The 12,789-nt window shown below is 45.5% G+C and overlaps 1 protein-coding gene across 2 annotated transcripts in view; it reads right to left on the reverse strand.

The window, feature by feature from the left end:
- Positions 1-12,789, reverse strand: part of AFAP1 (actin filament associated protein 1) — a 129,538-nt gene that overhangs the window by 23,736 nt on the left and 93,013 nt on the right. For both annotated transcript variants that reach the window (XM_019626453.1, XM_019626454.1), the window contains 3 exons: positions 8,188-8,399; positions 5,054-5,199; positions 65-182 (listed from right to left, as the gene is read on the reverse strand). In XM_019626453.1, the coding sequence (XP_019481998.1) occupies positions 65-182; positions 5,054-5,199; positions 8,188-8,399 (476 nt within the window). The remainder of the gene's footprint in view (positions 1-64; positions 183-5,053; positions 5,200-8,187; positions 8,400-12,789) is intronic.

A 12,789-nucleotide genomic window follows, 5' to 3' on the forward strand; every position in this document is an offset into this window, starting at 1 on the left:
GTTTTCAGACACTCCTGGCTTCTAACATGAGCCACCATTCCCTCTGGAAGCATGGCATACTCACCGAGCCGTTTATACAGGGGACGTCGTCGTAATGCAGCGCTGTCCCACTGGGGTGGGCGTAGCCGTTGGAGATGCCCCCTAGATACGGGTTAGTAGATAGAACTCGCCTGTTCATGAAGCTGAAAGACAGGACATGAGTTAACACTCCAGTCAACCGACAAGCCTTACGTAAGTTCTGACCTGACGCTCAGGGCTGCGTCAGAGGCTATGGGGGGACAGAAGAAGTACCAGGACCGGGGGACCACACTCCACACCTATAAAGGAGGATACCACCACCTGGCAGGATTGTGACAGGGCCTGGTGACAATGCAGGCTGGGTACATAAAGCAATGCCTGGCACATAACTGGCATTCAATAAACAACAACCATTTTCATTATCAGCAATCTATAGCAGGGTCTGCTCCTGCCCACTGCCTGTTTTTGGAAATAAAGTTTTATTGAAACACAGCCTTGACCCTTCATTTATGGACTGTCTATGGCCACTTTCGAGATTTTTACACGCCTCTTTCATGAACCTATTATCAAAGTCAGAGACCATACGGGCTGCAAAACTGAAATATATGTACTGTGTGGCCTTTCTGGGAAAGTTCGTGGACCCTCTAAGCTCTTTAGAGTGTTTATTCCATGGCATTTCTCGAGTTCTCAGTGTTCATTCAACATCACCTTCCCTTCCGCCCTCCAATCCCTGAACGTTTGAGAGCCCTGACAGCATCCAGTGTGACCCTTCAGAAGGCAAGCCGGACAAGTCATCCCTCTGCTCAAAACCTCCGGGGAACCTCTGAAGTGGCTCCAAAAACATCCAAAGCACGCCTGCGAGCCTGTGGCTGCTGGTCTCTGCTGTCCCTGCTTCATGTCCCCAGATGGTCCCCAGCCAGGCTCCCTGTGGCTCTGTCACCACAGGCCTTGCCCCCCCCCCGCCTGCCTGGGAGCTCCTCTCCCAGAGCCCCTCACTTCTTTCAGCCTCTGTGGGAATATTACTTCATTGAGAGGCCCTCCCCGAGCACCCAAAATAAACAGCGCCCCATCCCACCTCTGCATCACCACCCTTCTGTTTCTTCTTCCTATTACTCATCACTGCTGAACACATAATTACGCGCTCACTGTTTGTCCCCATGAGAATATCAGCTTCAGGAGAACAGGCCCGGCTCAGTTCTGTTTGTTGCCCTAGTTCAGTGTTTGGGACAATGGCTGGCCTATGAAAGGTGCCCAATACGTGCCAAGTGAATGAATGTCTGAGTGGTTCACTCATGAATTTAGGTGTGTTGTACATAAAAAACTTAATACCCAGAAAGAAATAAGCTAGATAGCATTTTCTCCCAACTGGGTAAACTACACCAGTCTAGAGCTTTAAAAAATGATTTTTTTTTCAAACTTTATTTCTTCGTAGGATCTTACACTTCTGTGGTAACTAGGTGAATAAAAAAAGAGTAAATGCAAAAAAAGTGAGGGAGGTACCGGGCAAAGTGAAAACTAAGCTAAACTGATTTCTGATTAAGAAGGGAGCAAGAGGAAAAGGGTTTTAGGATTAGTCTCAGAATTCTGATGGTTGCCGCCCTGGCAGAGGCTTTCAGAGCGCAGCTACTGCCCTCTGCCGGCGGAAGGCCACTATGCACGTCCACACTCACCGTAAGCACATTACGCTTTAACTTACAAAATAACTCCTCTTGCTCTTTTCTGATAAAAAAAAAGTATGTGATTATTCTATATTTAAAATACATAAAAGTATGTAGGAAAAGAAAAAATACAAGAAGGAAGGAAAAATTTAAGAGATCTATGCTAACAGATTTTTGATATGTTTTTAAATATGTATGTATTTCAGATTTTTCTAATTTGAATATCTCACTTGAGGGTATTTGGGGTAAGACTATGCACTTGTTCTGTCAATGAGAGGCAGTAACGGAATAAATGAAAACCCGCCATGTGGCCCAGCGCCCCCCCGCCCGCTCCCCCCCACCAGCCGCAATACAAGCATCTGTTACGTGTCTCTCTCCTCCTGGTACGTGGCGCCCCTCGCAGCAGGGACTGCCCCGCGCTAGCTCTGGATCTCCACCTCCTGGCATTGTGCCTGGCACTTGCACTGGTACACAGATGCCAGAAAGGAGTAGGGACCATGAGGGCCAGGGCAGAAGCTTCCTTGCATGGAAGAAACACCAGCAGGATGCTTCTGACTCAGAGTCAGAAGAGCGAGAGGTCACAGGCACACAGAATGTTCTGGCTGGAAGACACCTTGGCCACCACCATCTAGTCTACCCCTCACCTTACAGAGAGGGACGTGGGCCCCAAACACCTTACAGAGAGGGACGTAGGCTCCGGGTCCTACAGAGCGAGTGGGGCCAAGATTAAGTATTAGGTTCCTCTCTTCTGCCTGGTGCTCTTTCTACAACAGAGCTTCCAGCCAAATTGAAAAGTAAAAATGAATAAGAGACCACATGCTACTTGCTAAACCCAAATCATAAGTAAGTCACTCATAGGAAATATTTGTATATTATCGTTAAAATACACATAAAACTCACTCTCATCACCACTGCTAAGTGCACAGTTCAGTGGCACTAAGTGCCTTCATGCTGTTGTACAACCATCTCCCCCATCCATTTAGAATTTTATCTTCCCAAACTGAAACTCGGACCCCAAGAAACATTAACTCCCCCTCCCCCAGCCCCTGGCAACCTCCATTCTACTTTCTGAGCTATGAATTTGCCTCCTCTAGTACCTCCTAGAAGTAGAATCATATAGTATTTATCCTCTTGTGACTGGCTTATTTCACTGGGCATAATATCCTCAAGGTTTATCCATGTTTTATGGAAACACATTTTTACATAATCTTCCAGGAATTCAGACAAGGTGACTGAAGATAACAGTTTCCTATCAGTTTGTCTATTCCCCTCTCTTTGTTTATACAGACCCATTGCTTTTTATCATCATCAGCAGCATAGCTTTCTCATGGGTCTCCAACTAAGCATGGCTCGAAAAGAGTTTCAGGAGAAAAATTGAGAACATTTCCCTTGTATCAAAGAATCTATATATCTAATTTAAAAATGGGCCTCAGGAAAATATGTTTCAGTGGTTTACCATTATTAATATTCCTACATAACCACTTTTCCTGGGAGAATTTAAATGAGTATTTTTTCTTTTACTGTCCTCTTTCCAAAATATATCATTGTCCTCTCTCCCTCAGACACGGCCAATGCAGAGACACTTTCCCTAATACCCTTGAAAAAATTCATAGCTGCCAGTTTGCATAAAAGCAAAAAACGAATTTAATCTTAGAATATTTATTACACCGGCAAGCTACCATATTTTGTTTTACACAGTTTCCTTGTTTAATTTCTTAAGTTTTACAAGAATGTTTAGCTAGAAAACTGAAACATGGAAATAAATTTTATTGTTAACTAACATCTATAAAGATTTTAATGAGGTAGCAAAGATTCTTGCAGCTAAACTCATTACATGCACATTTTTAATCAATAATTTTTCAATATTGCAATCTACATTGCTTTCTTAAAAATGTGACCTTCCCACATTGGGTTTAGATTAATATTCCCTCCTTTAGAAAGAAGCCCCCATGTTCTAAGGGAACTATTTTATTCAGGGCTTCTCTTAAATGGGGTTATCAGTTTGCTGCTTATAGTTGAAGTCACATGTGGGTTTAGGAGAGGCTTTTGGGAACCTCATAACTTCCAAATAACCAGTTAACAGCCATAAATCTTCTCTTTTATGTCACTCTAGATATGTAGATTTTGCAAACCCAATTTATGGATATTACATTTCTTAAAAAGCCTCTTTAAATGAGCTTTATTTAATGAATGATGAGAAGATTCATTTTAACCTACCTGCATTTTGCTGATTAATGTTACTATTGAAAAATAATGAATGTACACAGAACAGTCGGTCCTTAACTATGTCATCCTAATTTCACACAAAGGAACAGTAGTCAGAATAGGTGGCTTATACTTTAGAAAACCTCTCGAATCACTGGAGATTGTCTGGACCATTCTGTGCAGGCTATTCCCCAGCTGGGGTAACTCGGCAGCCTGGCTCCTAACATGGGCCAAAGGTAACTTTACTTAGCTCCAGCATATCCTAGCCAAGCATTAAACAAGTGTTCATTCCTCTTCTTTCACAGAAAATGTAATAATTTTAGTGCTTCATCAAGGATATCTTAAGTGAATCCAGCATTTTCCTTCACTGAAAGTGTGTGGTGCGTGTTGTGGTACGATGACTGTACCGAGTTACCCACCGTTGCTTTTGCACCATTGATGCAAATGGCACAATAGTGAAGAAGGAAAACAATTTCTTAGTATTATTAGGAAAATAGTTTTGACTTTTTGGACTGCCTGAAAGGGTTCTGAATACCCCCAGGAGCCTGTGGACCATACTTTGAGAACTGCAACTATAATCATCTTTGCCATCAATGTGTTAAAAAAAAAATCATGATTCAAAAGAATGAGTTTGTATGCAACAGCCTTAAAAACAAACAAACGAAAAATCACAATTAAAATTTTGAAAAGCCCTGATTGATGGCTTTGAGAACTCAGTCCTCATTACAGCAATATGTAGAATCATTTCTGCTTTACAGAACTGTTCCCCTAACACAAGGGTCAGCAAACTACAGCCTACAGGCCACATCCGGCCCACTGCCTGTGGTTGCAAATAAAGTTCTATTAGAACACAGTCACACCCATTTGTTTACATATTGTCTACAGCTGCAACGGCAGAGCTGAGTGGTCACAACAGAGAATATTAGGCCCACAAAGCCAAAACTATTTACTATCTTGCCTTTTACAGAAAAAATTTGCCTCTTCTAATAAGAAACATAGAGGGTTAAAATGACAAATAATTCACTAAAGTTTAGATTAATATAATACAAAAGGGAGAGTTTTCAGTTGTTTTTTCTCCTGAGGCTACAGGTGCACATAAAAAGTAAAAAAAAATGAGGGAGAACATGAAGTTGTTTAACTTCAGTGCCATTTCACATGGCAGTGGCTCTTACCAGAAGGTCTGTTTGGCTGTCTGAATGACATTCGCAGACATCTCCACATCTATGTAGTCGTAGTGCAGGGCCCCGGGGTCTGTCGAAGACCCCGTCTCAGCCAGCAAAATTCCAATCCACCTGCCCATGTCTTCAGAAGAAGACGCCTGTCCCAGTAAAGGAGAGAAAGTGCATTTTATTTAACTAATGGTAAAGAGTTTTAACATTTTCATAAATATGTCAACAGAGACCACAGAACAGGAAAGGAGGTGAGACGTAAGGAGTAGGAATGAGACAGAAGGTGCAGGTATTGCCTGAGTCATGGGATCAACGCAGAATTCACAGTAAGCCTTAACGCAGGAGGTTCCCCAATGACCAAATCCAAGGAAATAAAAAGCTGAGGTCCTAAAAACGCCTTCCAATTATTTTGGGGAAAGGCACTAGGGTGTAAGACATGGAAATGAGTATGATTAGTTAAATCTCAGCTAAAGGAAGTTGTTTAGAAAGTCTTATTAATTTGGCAACAAAATCTGGCCAGAAAATGAAGCCCCTGCAACTATAGCCGGCCTGGCCTGGAAAGCACCGTCGGGTCTATGCCTCTGGTGGCCTCACACGCTGCTGCCCAGCCGCCCTTGCTGCAGCCTCCTAAATGGGCCTGAAATGGCCATTTTATTTCCCTTGATTCGACAGTATAAAACACTTACTTTTACATCAGTGTGTTTATATAGGTGTAAAAATGATTCACAATCATTGGGCTTCTCTGTGTGTGCTATTTTTAGGCTGTTTGAAATGTTCCCCAGCCCCTGACTTGGATCTGCTTAACTTGCAAATCTGAAACATGTCTTTAAGATTTGCTTCACTACATTTTTAAGTCATTCTTGTTAGGTGATTTAGAAAATCAATTATATTACATTTATAGTGGTATATGAAATGCCTAAATAAATTTGATTAATTAAATGTGTAAATAATGTTTAAAGTTTAGGGGACACTGCACTATCAAACATAGGAGTTAAGTGAATGTCAAAGAAAAGCTACATATATATAAAAATGCTTTCAGAGCTGGTTGCTAGTGGTGGAACTCTGTGTGTGTGTGTGTGTGTGTGTGTGTGTGTGTGTGTGTGTGTGTGTGTGTGTGTGTGTGTGTGTGTGTGTGCGTGCGCGCGCGCGCGCGCTGATGTAATGACTGGAATACAGAAGAGGTTAATGGAACATGGCCACTCTCTTTCAAGGACTTGGGGCCTGCACCTGCAGTGCTTGGGTCGAGGGCAGGACAGGTAAGCTCCTCCCCAGGCCCTCACATCTCTGCCCCCCTTCCTGGATTTCTCCATCTAGGCATCCAGCCCAGGCTCCCTCAGGCTGCAGGCACAACTCCCCACTCTTCCTTCCTGCACACCCAGCGCGTGCCAATTCATGCCTGCTTGTCCTGCACCCTCTCTCAGATCCGCTGCCAAAGCTCTCAGATGAGCCCAGCATTGTTTTCCATCAAGAGTATAGTTTCCTCATTTATGTTTCCAGCTTACTCCCACTGCCATCCACCCTGCCGTTTTCAGCCTGCGGAAATTCTTATCAAGTACACCGACTGCAGCCAACACGCATGTTTTACAGACACATAAAGAAGGCGAGAGAAGAAAAGATTTGGTTGTGATCAAAGTCCTCAACAGAACGAGGACTGGGACCTAGCTATCCTGCTCCAGCCAGGCCTGGCCTCCTTTCTGTGACATCACAGGCTGCAGAGTCAGCGCTGCGGCAGCAGGCAGGGCTCGGGACCTGTTATCTCCAGCTAGTGGGCCAGGAGCCCTGTGGGAAGGAGAACTACCGTGTTTCCCCAAAAATGAGACCTGACCAGAGAAGAAGCCCTAGCATGATTCCTCCAGGATACGGAGGGCACGCACCCCTCACATGAGGGTTTTATGACCTGTTCAGGGAGAAGGGCGCCTTTTCCACAAACTCCTTCAGCTTAAAATATTCAATATGCCAAGGAGCCATATGTTGGCACCTAAAATCACGCGAGGGCTTATTTTCTGGTTAGGTCTTATTTTTGGGGAAACAGGGTAGATTGTTCATCTTCTTTAGCCCCCATCGAAAAAGAAGCTGCCATGAAAATCGTCTCTGAAACAAACTCCCAGCTCCTGTCAAGACCTCTGGATTGCCTTCTGGGCCCCCGGGATCTCGGGCACGGCTGGGCTTTTTCCTCCACTGATCAGTATCACCACAGTCAGGTAGAATCTGGCTCTACATCTGATGAATTAGAACACACATCACCATTCCACGGACCCTAACAGACCTCGCTCTATGGACTGTGTAGCATAAACAGGTACTGTGGAAACTCTACCACCTAATACTTGTGTATACATGGATACACGCCATCTGTGTGTGTGTGTGTACCTCTGCGTCTTAACCATGACAATGCTGAGTGGGGGAAAAAGACAAAGGGGAAAAGGTCTGAACTCATATTGGGGAGAAAATAAATTAATAATATAAGGGATGAAAAATAAAAATTAAGACTTTCAAAACTGAAAGTTGTTAAGTCTGTTGCTAAGAAATTCATTTTAATTACTTTTTCTGTTTTAGTGAATCTGTTCTAGAAAGGCAGCCAAATAAACAATAAAATGAATACAAAGCCCAGAGCTCCTAAAAACGAAAGGTCTCCTTTTTGGTTTCCATGTAAGCTGGCTCACTGGCCACTGTCTGTATGGCAATGGGCTGTCTGAAGACACCTACCTATTCATCTGTAAAGCACTCAAGAGCATTCTGAAGGGTGAGTTAAAGGAAACACCACCATTTCAAAGGCAAACCATAATTAAGGGGGAAAAGTTCTACTGAAAATTTTAGAACAAGTTACTTTCTGGCTGCTTTAAACAACGTAATCCACAATATGGAAGTGTATGTAATTTCCATGCAAACACGTGCAGGGAGGAAAGAAACAAGGAGGTAACGTGGCAGACAAGTTGATGTGTACAGCTTAGCAGAAAAGGGCACAGTGCTGTTTTCACAGTGTCCCTCAGAAAGAGGGGGTGACAGAGGAAGAAAAGCAGAGACGAACCAGATGGGCAAAGTGAGAGAAAAGGCCGTGAATCCAAACACGGCACCGCCAGCACGGCGCAAGGCCTTCTGACAGGCGTCGGCACTGGCTTCTGGAGGGAGGACCGCCCTACCTCTAACACAGCCACCTCCTGCCCGTTGCGAAGCAGTCGGAATGTCAGGGGGTGTTTGGAGTCCAAGCCAGGGATCACCTCACAGCCACGGAGAGGAACGGAGACGATGTGGGTCTTCAGATCGGCCCTGTCCTTGTGGAAAACGAGCTTGTTGTCCTTGACTCTGCACCAACGCTCCCGCCAGCGGCTATTGGACAGCACATTCAGGTAGCCTGCGAGGGGACAGAAGCCAAAGTTTCAGCCTCCTGGGGGAGGCAGGGCACTGGTGAAGGCAGGCTAAAGAATCCAGAAGGTTGACATGCGCAGAACAAATCCTGCACACAGTTTTGAACACAGACCATGTAAACAAGGAGAGCTGTCACTGTCATATGACTAATTTCAAGCAAGCTCCGAGGGCTTCACAGGACAGCACCTATCAGAAGCCCCTAATTGAATGTGGTGTGTAACGTGTGCTTGAGAACCGGGCACCAGATGGTTCAGGTTTCTGTGGAAGCCGGAGCTCACCTGCAGGATGGGCAAGGCCACTAAGCATCCGTGACTAGATGGCGAGGAGGAAATGAGGACATGATAGCCGGCTTCAATTAGCGAAAGGGACATATGGAGATGGAGTCAGAGCAGCTACAAATGACACAACTAGGACAAAAGTTATAGGAAGGCAGATTTTGGCTTAACATGAGAAAAAAACGATTGAAAATGAAAGCTTTCCAAGAAATGGAGGCCTTGTGTGTGTGTGGGGGTGGTGGTAATAAGTTCCCCAGCACTGGACGTATTCCAACAAATGATGGAAACACCTCAGCATGAGACTCCTACCCAGAGGCCAAGGCGTCCTGAGTGACCCTCATCTTCCGAGGCGGCCTGCTGGTTCGAGGGTTCTGACTGGTGGGGCCTGCCCAGATGACATCTAAACGCTTGAGCCGGAATGTATGTGAGATTTTGCCACTCATGTCATTCCACTGCACAAAATCTTTAGTATATCACAGACATGGAGACATGGAGATCCAGAAATAGATACATAGAAATACAGATACACCAGACGTGCCAAAAAAATGTGTACAAGTGGACACTTTGGTCAGTGTCGGTCAAGCAGTAGTTCACCGTCATCAGAAGTGTCTGGACGCTGATGGGAACCACATTGAGCACCTCTTTGTAACTGCAGAAGTCAAACGTGACTTGTATTCATCTTTTGTTATCAGTATATATTGACTATTACTATTTTAATAGTTTTCCTTTCTTAAAACGTGTACACATTTTTTTGGCACTCTCTGTATAGATATATAGCTCCACATGAGATCAAGTTACAGGAAGAATTATCCTTATTTTTATAAAAGAAATCTCTTCAAATACCAAAGAAACCTGATCATTTTGTCACAAACATAAAATGTATTTTTCTAGAAATGACAAGGCATAAAAACTAGATTTCACAGGGTAGCTGTGACTGCTGACCACTCCATAATGCTAGTAAATTACTGCCCCCTTCAAGATTTAGGAAGTAAGTTAAATAGCATACAAAATGTAGGTCAATAAGGAAGAAAGAAAACAAAAATCCTTGAGTCACTCAGCTACTCTCGCAGTTCATACACAGACGTGTGCTCACACATGTGGCTCAAAAAACAAAACTAATGCTTTCCAATCCTGAGTTTTAAAAATGCCTTTGCATCCTTTATGTTCCGGTCTTAAACACCTTATTAGCAATGGATAAAGGCATAAAGGTAAAAAAACCCCACAAAAACAAACCCATTACATGGCACAAGGCCCAGAATGATGCTTTCTATGTTCCATAGAAGGGTTTGCCTGGGGAATTTAATATGCAAACACTTGGGAAGCTTAGGTTTCCATCTGGCTACGTGTGACACCAGTCCTGCCAATACACCCTCAACTATAGGGCTTACTGTTTGTCCTGGAACTGGCCTCTGTTTGGGGCGTGCGCTGCTGTATCTGTGAAGTAACAGAGGAAGTGGGGGAGTGAGCCATGGGCTCAAGTGTCCGAAGTTCCTCGCAGCTCACACATTTGGGGACTGCGGGGAGGCAAAGAGAGGCTGGAGAAGCAGAGTTAAAACCTCATGGACAGTTCGATGCCTGGCCCAAGCTGAGCTGCCAACAGGTGGCAGGATGGCTCAGCTAAAAAACAAACAAACAAAAAAACAAAAAAACCTCATGGGCTCGCTTTATGAAGGAGGAAGCTTACCTCACTCCCTGCTGGGTGAGTGCCTGTGTTCAAGGCCACCCAGCAAAGCCTGACCTGAAGCTGTCCTGAGAGTTAAATATGGCAAATAAAGAGCCCGTCTTTTGAATACAGCCCTCACATTAGGAGATCCATTCTGGAAAACACTGTTTGTAAATGACACAGTTGTGATACACACAGTCAGCTGTAATATCTGAACTGTGTCTATGTTTCTGGCAAGCCCTGAGGAATGAATGAAGCCGAAAGCCCGCTTTTCTGGCCTTCCGGGAAATGATTGCCAGCTGCACCCATCCTAAGCATCCTGTGAGCACGAACGACACGGGGGCTTAGAGACAAACGTGACGACACACGTAAGAAGAGCTGGAAGACACGGCACTGCTCTCGAATGCCTTGATCTGCTGAGGCACATGAGGTCAGCACACGAGGGCGGTCGTCACAAGGAAGCCCTAGGCCCCGGCACTGGCAGATGTGCAATGGGGGCACCTCCGTGCGGCCTGCAGGGACGGATTCTACTGGCCTGCGGGAGGAGGAGGTCTGAATGGAGCAGAGTAGAACACGAGAAATAAAGACATGAAACATCCAGGGACCCGGTGATCGCAAACCTCAGAGCCTTTGTAAGAAGCTGGCCTTGATGCACAAGGGGTGGAATCATGATGGGACGTGAGATGCCACAATATTCTCTGAGGAACTGAAGCAGGAAGCAGGCCTGATGGCGGATCTACCTCTTCAGTAACAGGGGCGACATTCCTTTTTCATTTCCAAAGGACTGCCTGACCTTGGACTTCACCACGTGGTGCCCTGGGTGCCCTCCGCGGTCACTGAGGGCAGCTCCACTCACCAGGTGGGCAACACGCTCCTGAAAAGGGAAGGTCCTCTCATGATAGTTTCTTCCCTGACCAAATCTGGCTGAAAGTCACCAAGTGCTATGAATTTCTTGACATTTGAGTCACAAAAGGAATGATTCTATTGGACAGATTCCCATTTTATATAGAACATGACTTCATATAAAATTACCATATTTTAACGCCTCCCTCAGATGTGCTTACAGTTCCCAAAAGGGAAAACCAGAAAGAATCACACTGGACTCACACCATCGGCCCCACAGCAACCACCCCCGTGTGGCGGCGGGCCTCGCCGGCCCAGGGCCCAGCACACTGCCCTCTGCTCCTCTCAGGAAGGGGTGGCCTAAATCCCACTTTCTGGGTAGGGAACGTGAAGATGGGGGAACATGAAGATCAGGGAAATGCACACAACACCGTTGAAGGAACCTGGAGTGAGACAGGAGGTCCCTGTGTCTCCTAACATTGTCCCAGCCCAACACCGCTGGTCTGGCTGACGAATCTGGTCTGGCTGACGGAACGGGTGCTGACACAGGACTCCATCGTCCCCATGGATATTTCAGCTGACGCACACACCCACCACCAGGTGGTGACAAAGTGCAGACAGGCCCAGCCCACTGGGTCTTCCAGGGAGCACTCCAGGCTCACGAGGGTCACAGGCTCACCCTGGTCATTTCCATGAACTGCAAAATAAGGCAACTGCACTTATTACTTTATTTCTTAGATCCTACTTATCATGTTATGGTGAGATGTTGTATCTTAACAATTTGGGAGTTTCAGTTTGCTTTTTTGACATTATGTTTGCTCCAAATTCTGTGGCGAGAGGGCACAAGGTTTCATTAGAACTACAATAACTTTATAGTACTGAGATTAAACAAACAGAAACACAGGAGCAGCAGCAGACACCAACACCCCTGCGTTCAGCTGTTGGGATATCTGGCGTCTCCAGGCTCAGGGTGGGGTGACTCTCAAATTCCAACAGCTGCAGAAGGGCAGGCGGGGCCAAGCACCCTCTGGTTCATCCTCTTTAGGATGGGAAACTAATGTCTGCAGGGGAGGCGACTGTGCTCTGGTCACGCTTTGAGAGAACATTCATCCTGGTGTAACTACTGGCTTTATCTTAGCAAGTCGGTTTACCATCAGCTGGGGGGAGCAGGCCCTGGGAAAGCAGAGGGTGCTGTGAGGGAGGGGATACCACACATCGATGCTGCCAACAGCTGGTCCTGGTCCTGCCCACACCGAAACACCTCCAATAGGCACACGTGCCAAGAAACTCTTATGCCAACACCCAAAATGGTTACACACCAAGAATGCTTGCCTCCCCCTTTATTAAATGTCACCTGATCTTTTATTATGATAGGAAGTGAGATGCATATAACTTTCCTGTCCACTAAAAAGTGGACTCCCCAAAGTCACAGAACAGTAGATCTGGAAGCGACCTGAGAAACATCCAGTGAGTCCTTCAAACCAGCTCAGGTCATCCTGACTCCATCTGAATAGCCTGGGATCTTCCCGTCCTCTGAGCTTCCCTATTTCTTATTACCTATGCCCCTCACCTGGCATTTTGCCCTTGTGTTGCCT

The sequence above is a fragment of the Hipposideros armiger genome, unplaced genomic scaffold, assembly GCF_001890085.2.
Source record: "Hipposideros armiger isolate ML-2016 unplaced genomic scaffold, ASM189008v1 scaffold_677, whole genome shotgun sequence".
Taxonomy (NCBI): Eukaryota; Metazoa; Chordata; class Mammalia; order Chiroptera; family Hipposideridae; genus Hipposideros; species Hipposideros armiger.